This window comes from Bos mutus, chromosome 13, assembly GCF_027580195.1.
Source record: "Bos mutus isolate GX-2022 chromosome 13, NWIPB_WYAK_1.1, whole genome shotgun sequence".
NCBI classification, from domain to species: Eukaryota; Metazoa; Chordata; class Mammalia; order Artiodactyla; family Bovidae; genus Bos; species Bos mutus.
The window spans coordinates 80,275,509-80,292,804 of record NC_091629.1 but is presented as its reverse complement, the minus strand read 5'-3'; the positions used below and the strand labels follow the sequence as shown (position 1 = coordinate 80,292,804).

Genomic DNA, 17,296 nt, shown 5'->3' with positions numbered 1-17,296 from the left:
TTTCATACTTGTTGGACAGAACTTTTATTTAATGTTGCTAATTCAAAGTTTTTTGACTTGGGAATATAGATTCTCTAACTGTGAGGAAAACCCAAGAATTAATAATTACTGAGGCATGCTGTTAATTTTTATATTTTTATATAAATACACAATTTAATACTGTTTCAGACAGCAAGGATTGAAAATGTATGTATTTGAATATATAACTGGGGAATCGTTATTGTTAAGGTGTTTCTGAAATTTCAGTCAAACCTGGATGTCTTGCTCCAAACATTTGAGCTTTTAAAAAATAAAATCAATCCTAAATAGAGAGCATTGCAATGTCTAAAATTATGTTAAAATGTATTCCACCTTACTAATGCATAATCGACTTGAGAGGGTGGCTAAGAATATTTAATATTCTTATGTTCATGAATATTTATGTTTTATGTTTAAAATTTATGTTAAAAAATTTATATTTAAAAAGATTTATGTTTTTGTTCAGTTGCTAAGGTGTGTTCGACTCCTTGTAACCCCATGAACTGCAAATGTTTGGAACAAGAGATCAAAGTTCAACTGAAATTTCAGAAATGCCTTAACAATAATGAGTCCCCAGTGATATATTCAAATACATACATTTTCAATCCATGTTGTCTGAATTCCAATTTGTCATTGCTTTGTACACTGGTATGATATACTTAGCTTAAGATTGATATTTCACTAGCCAATTTTTATATTTCTACAAAATCTCTCTTGGAAAACATTGTTATTCCCACACAGTTTTGCTTCATTTTCATTTTTGTCCAAAAATGTCAACTACTCTACGTGTGTGTGTGTGTGTGTGTGTGTGTGTATGTGTGTGCTCAGTCATTTCCAGCTCTTTGCACACTTCTGCCCATGGAATTTTCCAGGCAAGGATACTGGAGTGGGTTGCCATTTCATACGCCAGGGGATCTTTCTGATCCAAGGATCAAATCCACATCTCTTGTGCCTCCTGCATTGGCAGGCAAATTCTTTACTACTAGTACCACCTCAGAAGCCCACTTTACTCATAAATAAAATGCAATCACAAATGTGTTTAAGTCTCAGTATAAATAACTCTACAAAGGTTTTATGTTACTGCTCTGGTTCACCATGATTAAAATCAACTTCAGTAGTAAATGTCTTCATTAATATAACCAAATATTAGACCAAATAACTGTTGGATAATATATCAGTCAGTGTGCATATAGCAGCAACTTTACAGAAAACCCAGTTAAAACTGGATTATGCAATAATGTTTAGTAAATCACATTACTGGAAGTTCAAAGGTGATGAAAGTTCAAGAATAGTTAATTTAGTGGTTGAATAACCTCATCAAGAATCAGAGTATTTGGGAAGTACGTCACTTCCCCTTCCGGTTGACCGGGTTTTCCGGCCCCGGGGAATCTAAGTGGAACCCGGCGTTCCCCTCTTCCCCCCGCCTCTAGCCTCTGAGTGGCGCGCTAGGCGGCGAGGCGGGGGCAGTCCTCCTCAGAGCCACTGTTAGACTGGAGGCGACTTGCGGTTGAGCCCTGGGAAGAGGGAGCGGCTTCCGTGAAGCCAGGCCGTCTGAGCTCTCCTACAAGTTTTGATACAATGGAAAGGAGCACCTCAAAAGGTCCAGGAAGTGAAGGCTTTCATCTTCCCAGAAGGACAAAGGAAGAAGATTGTTTTATTGACTTTGTTCCAGACCAGACTGGGCCTCAGTTGTCAGATCTGGAGCTGGTGGTGTATCTGGCACAGGAGCAGAATTGTTCCTAGATCAAAATGATGACAGTAGATCTGAAGGTTGCAGTCCAGGAGCTGGGAAAGGAGGCAGTGCTCTTGGGAGAAGCAGCAGAGGCCCCAGGCTTCCAGCTGAAGCCAGCAGAGTCCCAGCCAGTGGGCATGTCCCTGGAGGAAGAAGTTTGGAATATACACCAGGGTCTACAAGAGCCACTGAGCAGGAACACCCACAAAGAACCTGAGCCCGTATGTGAGAGGGTGGTACCTACTTACCAGATCCTAGCCCTTCCTGAGGAAACAAACACCAAAGACTGGACAGTGGCACCTGAGTTCATCTTGCCTGAGTCCCAGGGTTTGTTGACATTTGAGGAAGTGGCCATATACTTTTCCCAGGAAGAATGGGAACTACTGAATCCCACTCAGAAGGCCCTCTACAATGACGTAATGCACGAGAACTATGAGTCTGTCATCTCTCTAGCATTATTTGTGCTCCCCAAACCTAAAGTGATCTATTTAGAGCAAGGGGAAGAGCCATATATTCAAGGATCTCCAATGTTCAAAGACAATCCTGGAGAGCTGCTTTCAGAGATAAAACTGAAAAATGACATGGAAAATCATCAACTCATGTGTCTTTCTGACTTAGAAATACAAGTACCAGGAGACATAGTATCAAAAAAAGCCAGTGTGAATGTTCATCAGAAAACAACAGGCAAAGAAAATCATGGTGATGTGCATAGGCTGGGGAAATGGCACCAAGATTTTCCAGTGAAGGAAAGAAATAAACTTTCCAACTGGTGGGAGGAAGAGCTGCTGAAACTTATGGAGCTTCATAAGAAAGAACGTGCAACAGAGAAGCCTTTTAAATGTCAGGAATGTGGGAAAAGCTTCAGAGTTAGTTCTGACCTTATTAAGCACCAAAGAATTCACACTGAGGAGAAACCGTATAAATGTCAGCAGTGTGATAAGAGGTTTAGATGGAGGTCAGATCTTAATAAGCACTTAACCACACACCAAGGAGTAAAACCGTATAAATGCTCCTGGTGTGGGAAAAGCTTCAGTCAAAATTCACATCTCCACACACATCAAAGAATTCACACAGGAGAGAAGCCCTTTACATGTCATGAATGTGGAAAAAAATTCAGTCAAAATTCCCACCTTATTAAACACCGGAGAACCCATCTATAACACATGCAAGCATCAGTGAATGCTCAAGACTTTGACACCAGGATTGACACCAATGAAGAAAAGCTTATCCAGTGTTCTTAGTCTAAAAAATTTACCAACCAGAGTTTAACCCTAAAGTTTATGAAAAATTTCAAAATTAAGAAGCATGAAGAATTTTTTACCAGTGGAAAATTTGGTGATATAAACATCATGTTTCACAGAAAGAAGTTAGGGTTGACTGTGAGAGGAAACAGTAGTAGTTAGTTGTACTACTTACTGTTTTTACTTAGAACTATCACTGAATTCCTTAGGAAAATAGGTGTTCTAAGAACCCGAGTAAGGGAAAAAGCTTTTGGGATTGTAGCTGACAGAATAGCAATACCAGCTTCAAATAGCAGATGCAGTCATGATCACCAGTCTTCTGTGGTCACAGAGGTAAATATTGTTTTTCATTGATCTTCCAGCCACTGTTAAGCCTATGATGGAAAACATTTGTAGCATAGTTTTCCAAAATAAAAAGCAAGTGTTTGATTACATACATTGTCTTTCAGGTAGCCGACTTAGCAGTTTCAATAGTCTTTTGGGACGGAAATGAATTTTAACATGAAGTTTTCCAGAAACCAAGTTGAGTTTTCTTACTTTGTCATTGGACAGTGTTTGCAAAATTGACATGGTTTTGACTTCCTTTATGAAATTTTTATAATAAAAAAAAAAAAAAAAAAAAAAAATCAGAGTATTTTCAGAATTTTACCTGTGTTATTTTATATTGTTGCTTTTCATCCCCAGGCTGCAAACCCACAGTTACAAGATAGCTGCCATAGCTCCATGCATTACAGCCTTACATAAAACTATTCAAAGGCAAATAGTCTTCATCTTGTAACTGATTATAAGTTTGAGGAAAACTTCCTAAATCTCCTCAATAGGCCTCCCCTCATTGGCTAGAATTGTGTCATATGCCCATTCCTAAACTAATTACAAGCAGGAGAGTGTAATTTTCATGATAGGCTTAAAGTAATTAGGACTTACCCAGAAGGGGAGAGGAAGTTCACTTTCTCCTCAGTTCCACACTCACCAGGCTTCTGAACAAAACTGATGTTTTCTTGTTAAGAGGAGAGACACCAATTAGGTAGGTAATTAACTGTGTGTGCCCTACCACATGTACAACAAGTTTCCATTTCTTTCTTGACCCCTTAGAAAGAGATCTGAAGTGTTTATGAATTTTTAGTCATTCAGTTGTCTTTATTTTTTATTGCAAATAGGTACCATAATGGTTTCCCTTTGCTTTTCACTCATGAGGTTGCTCTTAATGACCATCCTATCGTGTCTGGATTTGAAGGTTGCCCTCGAAGATCATTGGTTCTATATCCAACTAAAGCATTTATTGAGAAGTGTTCTTCAGGGCCTAAAAATTTTGTGCTTTGACAGCATGACATGTGCTTTGGAACCACACTGTAATAAGAAACCATGATTTTTAATATTGTAGGACACAGTGACTAATAAAGGGAAATGACCGTGACCAGAAGGAGCACTAATTATCAGTGGAATAAAACAGTAAGATCAAGTGCCTTTCAAATGGAGGACCAAAACACAGGATGGCTAACTGAGCAAGTGAAAGGCCAGGCCAGAAGAGCAGTCCTCCTTGCTCATGTAACTACTGGATGTGGACCAAAAATAGAATAGCACTGGCTTTGAAATAATCCCTCTTCACATCCAGTATTGGAATGCCCTTTAAAACCTGACATAGATGTGAGGGAAACTAACAAAAGTAGAAACAAAATAGAAAGAGGGGCAACTCAAGGAAATGAAAGTGACCAACAGTGTCTAAGAGAAAGGTTAATTGAGTGAGTTCCATTCAGTCAGAAAGATGAGAAGACAGGGTGATTTTATGACATGTAGAAATTTATAAACTGTTTCATCACTCAATGTTGGACAGGGAAATTGAGTTGACAATGTAGTAGGTAATATTAAGATAGCTGCAATTGTATGAATCCAACTCGATGGACGTGAGTTTGAGCAAGCTCCAGGAGTTGGTGATGGCCAGGGAAGTCTGGCTTGCTGCAGTCCACGGGGTCTCAAAGAGTTGGACACGACTGAGCGACTGAACTGAACTGAACTGAATTTTATGAAGAGGAAAGATGACAAACTTTGTCAGAAGTTGCCGAAGAGAATAAAGTTCCTCCTTCAAGTGTTTTTTTCAGGTGGGATAAGCAATTTTTAATTAGAAACCAGGAAAGGCTAATCTTTCACTTACAGCAAATCATGCACTACATGGCATCATATTTCTTCCCATTCATTAGTGGCTTTTGCCGTACTGTTGATTACAATCATTTTCTTCCTCTTCATACACTTATTCTAATGATTGTGATCATGTACTTTCTGTTCTTAACCTCCACTTAAACAAGGAAGATGCCCTTTTTCCATTCCTATTTTTCTCCAAGTGTCACTATTTGCAGTTTTCCTGAACCACAATCACAATCTGTGTGATTTTCCAAGTGTTTGGTAACCAAACAGTTCCTTTAAAAGTGAACTAACAAGTATAAAATTTTTTTTTGACCAAAGAAATTTGAAAATCCAGTTGCTCAAAAACAACCATTCTTCAGAGGCAAGGAATTCTAGCTAGATTTAGAGCTAGTTAACGGATGTAGATTAATTGAAAATATAGCCTTTTATTCAACCATGTGCTTACGATCTTGAAGGATCAACTCAAGTTCCAAACGTTTTTACCCTTGCACAACAGAACAGAATAAGGTGCCTCAGGCAAAACCAGGTTAAAAATCCATTTCATTTCCACTCATGGGCAAGAACTTTCATCCTGCTGATATGTATTTGGTAGGGGACCAAATTTAGCAAGCTTCCTCCGCCCCCGCCCAGTGTGAAAGCTTATGTGTAGAATCCATTTTTCACATTTGAAAGGAGATTCAGTAAGTCTGTTTCTTTTGTGTGTAATTTTTGAGAGAGTTGAGGAAACTGGAAGTAAATGATCCCTAGAGGCAACTTATACAATAGAAACATTTTGGCCCTCAATTGGGCATAACATTATATTGTACATTCCTGTACATAAATCCCACGGAAATTTATTAAGTTCTTAAGAAAGAATACTCAGCACCTTGTCAATAGAGATCTAAATTCTGGAGATATGCTCAACTGCATGTTTATTTGCAGCCAGGTATTTGATTCAGTCTTTGAATGGCTGCTGTTTTTAGATTCGTTCAAAGTGTCCTTTTTTTTAAATCTATACCTTCAGAATTCTTAAGATGAATGCAATAAACCCTAACCAGTCTTTCAACTCAGTGACATAATTGCTTTCCTTGGGATTTCCATACTTGGGTTTGCCAAAGTCAGCAGGAAAGAGCTTATGTGTACAAACAGTGTTAGAAACAACTCAAGGACCCAACTGCCAGTGCAAAGAAATAACACCTTTTGTGGTTGTGTGTGACTCAGAATTGATTCATTCTGAAAAAGATATCTGCCTTTTTCTTGAACACTTCAAAGAGATTTAGTTTAACATGTTGAAGCATCATTAATCAGGAATTGCCCTGAATCTGCTGTGGTTCTTCCAATATCTATTGATCATTTTGCAGCTATGGGCTATCATTATGAGAAGAATCATCTTTTCAGGGGACTTTTTAATGAACCATCTCCATAACCTCATAAAAGTCGATAAATATGTAATTTGCTTTTTCTCTGACGCTTAATTTGTCTTTGATGCTTCTTAGAACACAGGTTTTCTGTTTTAATTGAGCTCATCAGCAAGAGAGAATTCCAGGAAGCTTTAGGGCATTTTAATTTCTACCCAAAGAACATTTCATCATGTAGCTACTGTTGTTTCCCCCTCCCCGCCTCTTCACCAGGGGAATATAGACTGATTTTCCTCATTTCTCCCCTGACATCTTTGTAACAAGGTGAGTGTCTCATCCCTCTGGTTGAAGTTAGTCTTGTCAGACCCACCACTGGGCCCTGAGGTAGAACCCTACACGCAGTTATTTCAGTCTGCCTTCCCAGTGTTCAGAGAGAGACCAATTTAGGGATTTAAAGTAGATGCTCCTGTATTCCATGATTCATTTGTGCCTTCTCTGATCCTCTGGAAAAATGTGCATTCTCTCTGCCAGCATTCATTGGGCCCTCTCATAAAAGCCAGACCAAAGAGTACAAACTGGATGCTTACCAGTTTTACTTTTGTCAAGTACTGGATGATCCATCCGTTGGTTTGGTTTTTTTATTTTTCTGGTTGGAAGAAATTTCCTTTTAATTTTTATCAATGTGAAGAATTGCCTTTTAAAAATATATATAGCTATTCATTATTTTCTTTAAAGTAAAGCTTAGTCATGCTTTACTTCCTTTGGGCAATATTCAAACATTAAAACAGTTTTTTAAACACCATTTGTCTCCTCTTGATTTATTTTTGAAATTTAATTATATAGATTTCTACACCCACAAGACATTATTATTTTGTGTTATATAGGCAGCATTCATTTAGATTTATCTTTGTATTCACAAACTTCTTAGCTGGATACTTGTGTCTCAGATCATCCATTTGGGATCATTATCTGCTACATCCTTTAGAAGTTCTTTTCATAGAGTCTACTCATGGTAAACTCCTTGGATTTTTTTTGTTTGTTTGTTTGTTTTCATTTCTGTGTGTAAATGTCTTTATTTGACATTCATTCTGCAGCTTTCACTGGGTATAAAATTTTCACTGGGTATAAAATTTTAAGTTGGCAGTTATTTTCTTTTAGAACATTGAAAATAAGATTCATCCAGTTGCTCCTGTTACTGAGAAGTTAACTATAAATCCTAGTGTAATTCTTTTGGTGGTAACCTGTATTTTTCCTCCTTTGCATGCATTTAGATTTTTTTTTTTAAGTTTTATGTAATGTTCTTTATGTTTTATGCACATTCCTTTAATGTATCTATATAAGCATTTGAGGTGACTGGATGGTTAGATTTCACTAGTCCTGTGAAATCTCAGCTATCATGTCAGTAAAATGATTTCTGATATGTATTCTAAAAAATTCCTTCCATCACATTATTTACATATAAGATAGAATGGACCTTCTTATTCTTTCTCCTTTTTTTAACTCTTTCTAGTATTTTCCATCCTTTGTGCTGTGGACAATTTTATCTCTGGTCCTTTTTCTAATTCCCTAATTCTTTGTTTATACTGCTATTTCACTCATCCACTCTGTTAATTATAGCTTTTGTATTTTATTTAATTCTAGAAATTCTATGTATTTTATTTTCAAATCTATGATTTGTGTGTCTGGCTTATTGTAGGAAAGGTTTCCTGTGAGATTCCTCATTCCTTCAAGCCACAGGCTTTCTTTGAATTTTGTCCTTATCCTAGAAGGCTGTCAAAAGATAAATTCAAAATTTCCAACATTAGCAAAAGCCCCTTAGGATAAAAGCAACTTCCCTGCTAATTACCTGTGTAGGTTTTGCCATCCCTTGGAGTTTAGGCCTGATCATTCCTTAAATTTTTGTGATTCTTAGTTTCTTTAAAGAATATGGTTTTAATATCAAATTCAGCTTTTCTAGTTGTTTTTCAATGAGAATAATGGTCCAAATAACCTAACCATTACCAGAAATAGAAATTTTCCACATAGTGTTTCTAAAATACATTGGGTTTAGTGTCAGTTTGGACATTATGTGAGCATCTGTATCAGTTGGGGTTCAACTAGAGAAGCAGAGCCAGGAGGAGGTTATGTGTATGTGTTACAGGGGATTGGCTCATGTCATTGTGGGGGCTGGCTGTGCAGTCTCCACAAGGCTGTCTCTCAGTCTAATGTTGGACCCTGGCTGGCAGGAAGTCTGGAAGAGAAGACCACAGTGGGGCTTGGCCATCAGGATAACCTGAAGAAGCTGAAATTCTGTCACAGGGTTGAATACACACATGCACACACACGCCTAGCTGGCCTAGGAGTCAGAACAACTAAAGCAAGACCCAAGCAGGAGGGAAAGTGATTACAGGCCCAGTTGCTGCTTCACCCCAGGACAAGTCAACAGATCAGCAACAAGGCATGTGTGTTGTTATGTGGCTGCTGCCTTTCTAATCAGCCCTCCAACCCACTCTAACTGGGAACATACAGAAAGGAAACTCTGGCATATGTCCAGCCTAGCCAGGTTGAAGCCAGGATGAAACCATCTCACAATTATTTTTAAATCAGCACTTTTCTTATTCAATTTTCTTTCTTTAAAGATTAGATTATATAATTACAGGGATCCAACATGGAAACACATTTCTAGAACTGAAAGGAAGCTGCTCCTCAGACCTGCAGGGCATTCCCCAGGCTGCTGCATGCATCTCTGTTATCTGTTGGCCCCTACAAGACAACTGAGTTTGAGATTTAAACAGATTTGGAACTGAGATTCTCCTGGGCACCATTGATTACTCCCCTTTTCCTCCACCCTATTAACTTTCTTTTCCTTTCCTTTGTCCTTATTTTCCTTTTCTAAGGATGAGAAAATGTGTGGGAGTGTGGTGATGGGTGTAATGGATGGAGGAAAGTGGATCCAAAGACAACACTCAACACCTGCTATAACAGATAACATTTATATTGGTGGAGTTGAGTCTTCCCAACAGGCACTGAGTTTACCATCAATAAAGATGCTATCAATAAAGAAGTCCACTGAGATGGACTTCAACGCCACTGACTTTCATCTACCCACCTGCCATAAACCAGAAGTCCAAAACCATGGATGGCCCACAGAACCTTTTGGATTTACTTTTCTTTCAACACTGTGTGCCTATCACTGTGCATGATTAATATGAATTTTGCCAACAGTCATTAGATGTTTTGTTCCTAATTTAGCTCCAGTTCAGTTCAGTTCAGTTTAGTTGCTCAGTCGTGTCCGAATCTTTGCGACCCCATGAATTGCAGCACACCAGGCCTCCCTGTCCATCACCAACTCCCGGAGTTCACTCAGACTCACGTCCATCGAGTCAGTGATGCTATCCAGCCATCTCATCCTCTGTCATGCTCCAGTTTGTTTTTAAAGCCCTGCTCTGATATAACTAGCATAGTAAAAATAATCAAACAGACTATTAAATGTAAAATTTAATAGATCTCAGGACACTAATATCTGATCTTTCTATGACCTTCAACATTTTCAGGGTGAGAATGGCCAAACTCAACCCAAGACAAATATTTACTTATAGAAGTTCCAAAAGGAAATGTGTTAGTGCTTTGAAATTTTTGATGAAGTGATATGTGGAAACTAGAGAAAAGGCTAGTGCAAAAAGGCACATGCTGAAGAAAGTTTCCGTTCAGATAGGAAAGCAATTTCTCAGAACAAGAGTCACTCTAGTTTCCACATATTAAGGCCAAATTAATGTAACAAATTTACCTACCACTTAGAGTCCTGCTTATACATTTCCTGTCAACAAAAAGCAGTTGACACAAGGTCCTGCATTTATTATACTCATTTGCTGAGAATAATCTTTGAATTTGACAAATCTTTGATTTTATAATTGAAACCAAGATGAATAATATTTTATATTTCAAAGAGTTTTATCAATAGAATTGGTTTTAACTTTTTCTGACTCTAGAATAGTTAAACAGTTTATCATGTTTCTGATAGTTTGGATGGGTTTTCCACTATGTACTCTTTATGGCCATTTCTCACACACATATACAACTTGATGCACTTAGGGGGAAGCTTAGTGTGCCTAATCATTTGGGCATCAAAACAGATTTTGATCTAGCTAATTATGCTAATAAATGGAAAAATCATATCTAAGATAGTAGCCATAGCACTAATATATTTGGTGACTAAAAAATAAATATGTTGTCTTCTAGCTTTGGTTGAAAAGGATTTCACTAGGTTGGGGAAATACATAATACGCTGTTTCAAGTCTTAAATTTTTATGGAGTCTCTGTTTTTGATGGAATGAAAATAACCCTAGGTCTTGAAAAATATTATAAAAGCAGTTAGGACATGTTTATAATCATTAAGCTATCAACTGCAGATCAATCATGCAGTGCAAAGTCACTGCCATCTTTCACCAGGATTTCTTAATAACCTCCTAAGGGGTCTTCCTGCTTCCATGTGTGCCCAGTCACAGACAGTTCCCAGCACAGCAGCCAGAGTCACCCTCTGGGAACATAAACCAGACCACTCTTCAAGATCCTTGCACGGCTCCCTTTATATCTCAGAGTCAGAGTCGACAAGGTGTGACGTGATCTGACCCCACTTAGCTGCAGGCCTGCCTGTCCTCACTGACCCTCCTCTCTGCTCAGGCCATCCTGGGCTCCTCTCTGGGCCCCAACAAGCCAGGCCAATTCCACCTTGGACTACTGCACAGATTCTTTCTGCCAAGAATATTCATTTCTCACATGTCTGCTTGGGCAACTGTCTCCTGCCTTTCAAGTCTTGGCTCAAATCTGTCTTTTCAAAGAGGCCTTCCGTGACCACTTTAAGTTTACACTCCTTGTCCATCCTCCCATCCCTGGCATCACCTCTCTCCTTTATTCTGCTGCACTTTCTGGTTTTTATAGCATTTATTACCTCTCTTTAGTTCACCGACTTCTTTCTTAGTGTATTACTCAGTATGGGTTTCTCTCCATTAGAAAGTAAGCTCCATGATGGCAGGGCTTTGACTCACTGATGCTCTTGAGTTCTAGGCATCTAGGAACAATGCCTGATTCACAGCTGGTGCTCAATGCATATTTTTTAAATTCAATTTAATTTTCAATTGCTTATGCTGACAGATAACGAAACTAATTTCGTATGTTAAAAAATAGTTCTGTCTTTTCCAGAGGAAAGTATAGTCCCTAAAAGTATAGCTGTTAAGCAAAGACTCACTGGACTGTATTGTTCAACTACTGTCTGTGACTCAGTGCAGTCTTTTCTTAGGTTTCTTGACAGTAGTGCACTTTCATGGAGAATTTCGCAAAAGCAGGAGTTGTGAATATCTAATCCCTACAAAGGGAGGGAAGAACCAAAGAAAATTCCATTGCCAGTTCCACTGCATCTGTGACAGAAGTGTTGAAGCATAAAGGCACTGGAGGTTTTAAATCTCCATTCTAGAAGGCACTCTAACAGAGCTCCCAGACAGAGAATTTGAAACAGCACATGACTCGGAAATCAGTTTCAGTGTCGCAAAAATGACAGCCTCGCTTTTTTTCCACACAGGGGGACGGTTCCTCCTCATTCTTGTCGGAAACTTGCCATGAGGATCCCTCTGTTTCCCCCAACTTTACTCCCCCCAACCCTCAAGCTCTCAAGTGATGACCAGTGAGACCGGTGTCCTTCCGGCCAGGTAGGACACGATGGGAGGGGGCACTTTTAAGAGAAGGATGGCGTGTGGCCGTCCGGGTTACAGGCACTGTGCGTGGCCCTGCACCTCTGCTCCGCGCTCTACACTCTCACCATTTTCCTGCGTGGTCGGGTGGGTGATGTGTCTCTAATCTTCGCCTGTCTTCCTTGGGTGTTTACTGCTTCCTCACTGTTCTCTCTTCTTCTGTCATAAATTCCCTTCTTCCATATTGCTGTCTTCTGTCATCTTTTTGTTTTTCTCTTTGCAATACTGGCTTCCCCTTTGTCCTTGATCTTTCCTACACTCACACTATTATTTCCACTTTTGAAACATGTTTTAAATTCCTCCTTCTCAAAGCACTGGTTTCCAATCTTATGACCTTAAAATCCAATGGGGTTAAATTAACTCTCAGGAAATCTTCTTGATTCACTCCACTCAATTCATCACACCTCTCCTTTTAAAACTCCAGTAAAAGTCGTTGTATTCCTGCATGGTACTTTGACTCAAGGGGATATCTCAGGATTTACTGATTCTTTAGAACCAAGAACTCTTGTAACTATCTCACCAATAGGGAGCTTGGGCCAGGGACTTCTAGTTGGAACAAATTGAAGCTTGAAAATTAAAGAGGTTTTTAACTTGCTAGAGGAAATACATAATGATATCTATTTGCTAATAAGAAAATGAACTATGCCATTGCAATCGGTGTGCATTTCAGGGATAAAAGAGGCTTTGTTATGATTACAGAGAAAGCAAACTTCTATTCTGATGCATTGAAAATAGATTTGTAGTGAGATTTTTATTTTTTTATTTATTTATTATTTTTTTTTTTTTGTAGTGAGATTTTTAATGGTTTTGTCTTCAAGTACTTGTTGATCTGTGAAGCAGTGCAGTTTAGAAACATGTTGAGGAATTAGTGAGAAACAGCTATTTTATTGAGAAAGAGGTATAAGTTTTTTGTCATCCTCTACATCAATTGCCACATACAGTGATGCTGTAGCTCAGAGCATCATGAATTACCTGGAGGTCCTTAAAAAAAATGCAGATTCTGACTCAGGAGGTCTGGATGGGATCTGAGATCTGTATTTCTGACTCACTCCCATTGGTATCCTGGCTGCTGCATCTCCAGGGACCACATTTGAATAGCAGGGATCTAATGCTTCTGGCTGAAGCACCTGGAAGGAAAAGCTTTAAGCTGCCTTCATGATGTTTTATTGTGTTTTAATTTTTTGGCCGAATCAAGAGTCTGACCCTTTGATATCTTTTTATTTTGTGCTATTGACTGTGACTGTAAATATCAATAACCTCAGATATGCAGATGAAACCACCCTTATAGCAGAAAGTGAAGAAGAACTAAAGAGCCTCTTGATGCAAGTGAAAGAAGATAGTAAAAAAGTTGGCTTAAAGCTCAACTTTCAGAAAACAAAGATTATAGTATTCGGTCCGATCACTTCAATGACAAATAGATGGAGAAACAGTGGCAGACTTTATTTTTTTGGGCTCCAAAATCACTGCAGATGATGACTGCAGCCATGAAATTAAAAGACGCTTGCTCCTTGGAAAAAAAGCTATGACCAACCTAGACAGCATATTAAAAATCAGAGACATTACTTTGCCAACAAAGGTTCGTCTAGTCAAAGTTATGGTTTTTCCAGTAGTCATGTATGGGTGTGAGAGTTGGACTATAAAGAAAGCTGAGCGCCAAAGAATTGATGCTTTTGAACTGTGGTGTTAGAGAAGATTCTTGAGAGTCCCTTGACTGTAAGGAGATCCAACCAGTTCATCCTAAAGGAAATCAGTCCTGAATATTCATTTGAAGGACTGATGTTGAAGCTGAAACTCCAATATTTCAGCCACCTGATGTAAAGAGCTGACTCATTTGAAAAGATCCTGATGCTGGGAAAGATTGAAGGCAGGAAGAAAAGGGGATGACAGGGGATGAGATGATTGGATGGCATCATCGACTCAATGGACATGAGTTTGAGTAAACTCTGGGAGTTGGTGATGGACAGGGAAGCCTGGCGTGCTGCAGTCCATGGGGTTGCAAAGAGTCGGACACGACTGGGCAACTGAACTGATTGACGGTGACACTAGAGGGCAGAGAATGTTATTTGAGAGTCACACCACAGGGTGGCTATGAATTCTGTCCATGTCCTCCCAGCAGTGATGATCTTGTCCCTGTAGTGACCTTGTGATAAAGCTCGCATTGGAAGATGGGGTGTAGGAGGGGTGAGTAGATTTCCCCAGGAAGGTGTCAGGGAGACCTTGAAGATGTCTTCCTCATTGGGTTATCAATGTTTAGGCTGCCTTTAAAGTCATTTATTATAAGCATTGGATTGCTTTTTTGTTGCACTTGCTGGTCCTGGTGTTTTTGAGTTATTGTGATACATTTAATACCCCAGGTAGAGTATTGAATTCTCTCTGAATGACAGTGAATCACAGACAAATGACTTGGGTTTTGTCTTTCAAAACAAATGCAATAGAGACTTAAAGGTTACATTTTTGTCACTGTGCTCCATCAGACTTGTAATGGCTGGTTCGCAATTTGATCTCCCTTCAGAATGTGAGTGAGCTTCCTGCTTAGCAACAATAATTATTTTCAAAAGAGAGAGAGATTCCCACAATACCTGGACATTAAAAATTATCTAATCACATAGTTAGTTTGACCCCTTTAGCTACCCACATATAAAAAGGCAACATAAAAATAAGCCAATTTCACACTTTCCATGGAAAAATAGATCTCATTGCTAAAATTTAAAACAATTACACTTTTTCTATTTGCAAAAGAGCAAAATTTTCTTCTTTTACAGCAGTATATGGAAAGTATATTTTGTACTGATAGCTTATGGTGAAGGATATCAGATTCATGGTCTCCAAAGAAGATTTAACTTCAGGATCAGGGACCGGGCTTGACCTCTCAGAGCTTTTGTGTGGCAGAAGTTTTATTAGTGAAAGAGGACAGAGGAAGCTTCCAACACAGATGTCAGAGGGGGACGGAGAGTACCCTGTCACTAGTCTTAGCAAGGGAGTTCTATACTTTTTCTATTAGTTATTAACAATAAATCAAAAGAATGTCTCAAGTTTGTAAAGGTCTTACTAGATCTACTCCTACAATTTACATTTTAAGATGACAAGATTAGTCAGAAGGTTCTTAAGAAGGACTTCCCTGGTGGCTCAGATGGTAAAAGCGTCTGCCTACAATGCGGGAGACCCGGCTTCGATCCCTGGGTTGGGAAGATCCCCTGGAGAGGGAAATGGCAACCCACTCCAATACTCTTGCCTGGAAAATCCCATGGACGGAGGAGCCTGGTAGGCTACAGTCCATAGGGTCGCGAAGAGTAGGACACTACTGAGCAACTTCACTTTCTTAAGGAGAAACATGTCCTCAAGCAGAATACATTGGTACAGAGTTTAAGGAAAAACATACCCTCGAGCAAGATGAGTTGTTTTGTTGTGTAATCAATCATTAGCTCTTGGCTTAAAGAAAAAAAAAATGTCTATGTGACTAAGGTGAGTGAATGTAGAAAAAAAGTGTGTCCTTTTCTCTTCCTTAAGAGCCCCAGACCCCTTTTTCCTTGGACTTATCAACCTACCTAAGTCTCTCAGGACCAAGTTTAATATTTCCCTAAATGTCCCTTCTTCACCTTAAATGTATCTCCATTGATAAAGTTAAAAACAAAATGAATAATGAAAAGTAATAGTACCTAAAACTATCACACATTTGCTGGAAAGGAATGAGTTTTTTTTGCTATGAAATTGATCCCAAGAATATTCATCATATAAACACTTGAAATTTCACATCTTTTCATTCATGAATGCAAACCTTCAGGGATAAAAAAATATATTTCTTGTTATTAACTAAAGACTAATAGGTGAAGCTGATCAGGTTATCATTTTTTTAACTCTGTTAACTATTTTTTAATAAATATAAATCACTAAATAGGGCAAGATTAAAAACAAAAAAGGATGTTTTCTCATTGTATGTATGCATTAACCTTTAGGTAGAGTTATAAAATGATCTATTTAAATAATAATAATAAAAACAAAAATAAGTAAACAAAATTAATTTCTGAAAATGACAATGATAAAGCTTTGGAAAACCATCAATTTGCATTAAGTGTCTGCTTTATGCCTATTTTAATAGGGAACACAAAAACCACAGTTCTTACACACTCTTAAAAAAAAAAAAGAGCAATTCAAGGCCATAGAAGCACATTAACATTTTTTCCTGACACTTAAATAATAAAAACAAGAACAACCAGCATTTACTGAGCACTTAACTATGTTGCCGACACCTTCAAAGTGTATCACATGTGTCATCTTATTCTTGCCATTATACAGTTGAGTAAAGTTTGGAAAGCTTAATTACTTTATTAAAGTCATACAAGAAGTGTCAAGCCTTGGAGACTCCATGTTTTGAATCTTTCAGCCTCCCCAGTGAATATCAGAAACTATGATTTTGTGATCTAGATGTCAGGGTGTGATATCACTTTCTAACATCTCATGGACAGGCAAGCAATAAGGGCACACCATCTGTGCCTCAGTATACTCATCTGTAAAATGGAGAGACTCCCAGCCTCTCTGCTGCAGGAAGCAGGTCTCTGGGTGTTTAGAAGGGCCAGACACCAGTCACATGGAACAAAGCTTGTTTGCTGGTGGCACACCCCAGCCTCTACAAATCACCACCAAATGTTGCCAGGGGTTTAGTCCCCAAATTGGTCACAACAGCAAGAGGAATTGGCAGGACATTAAGTTTCTCAAAATCACTTGTTATTAACAAATGTCTTGGAGAAGAACCTCTCCCAAGATTAAATGTTAGAAAACTTCCAGCCTGGTGAAAACAGGCCTCATCTCCAGGAAACCTGTGCTTGAGGTATGGGTAGCTGTTTTCTGTGTCTGATGCATCCAGTGGGAATGGTAGGCGGGGATTGTGGGAGGGAATCAGACATGGTGGGGCCTGCATGAGTACATTCAAAGGATCCATGCTTGGTGAACGCCCTCCCCCCCACTCCTTAAAGCACTGGGGTTGAGGTCAGACGTCCTTACTTCCTCCCAATCTTGTCTTTCCTCCTCCTCCCCACGTCTCCACTCACAGACACCCAGCTTGTGTGTGTTGATGCTGAGGCCAACCAGAGACTGAGGGGGCTTGCTTCC

At 38.9% G+C, this 17,296-nt stretch overlaps 2 protein-coding genes across 3 annotated transcripts in view; both read left to right on the top strand.

The window, feature by feature from the left end:
- Positions 1-17,296, top strand: part of PLCB1 (phospholipase C beta 1) — an 865,816-nt gene that overhangs the window by 762,530 nt on the left and 85,990 nt on the right. The window contains exon 32 of one of the 2 annotated variants that reach the window (XM_070382003.1): positions 12,022-12,148. The exons of the other annotated variant lie outside the window; for it this stretch is intronic. Coding sequence (XP_070238104.1) covers positions 12,022-12,117 — 96 coding nt within the window. The 3' untranslated portion in view covers positions 12,118-12,148. The remainder of the gene's footprint in view (positions 1-12,021; positions 12,149-17,296) is intronic. 2 annotated transcript variants of the gene reach the window in all.
- LOC138990554 (zinc finger protein 75A-like) lies at positions 1,399-3,359 on the top strand. Its single transcript, XM_070382145.1, has one exon. It carries the CDS (start codon positions 1,768-1,770, stop codon positions 2,908-2,910), a length of 1,143 nt encoding a protein of 380 aa, XP_070238246.1. The 5' UTR covers positions 1,399-1,767; the 3' UTR covers positions 2,911-3,359.

Excerpts from the sequence above, each read along its gene's own strand:
- LOC138990554 (XM_070382145.1), top strand. The coding sequence starts at position 1,768 with ATGATGACAGTAGATCTGAAGGTTGCAGTCCAGGAGCTGGGAAAGGAG.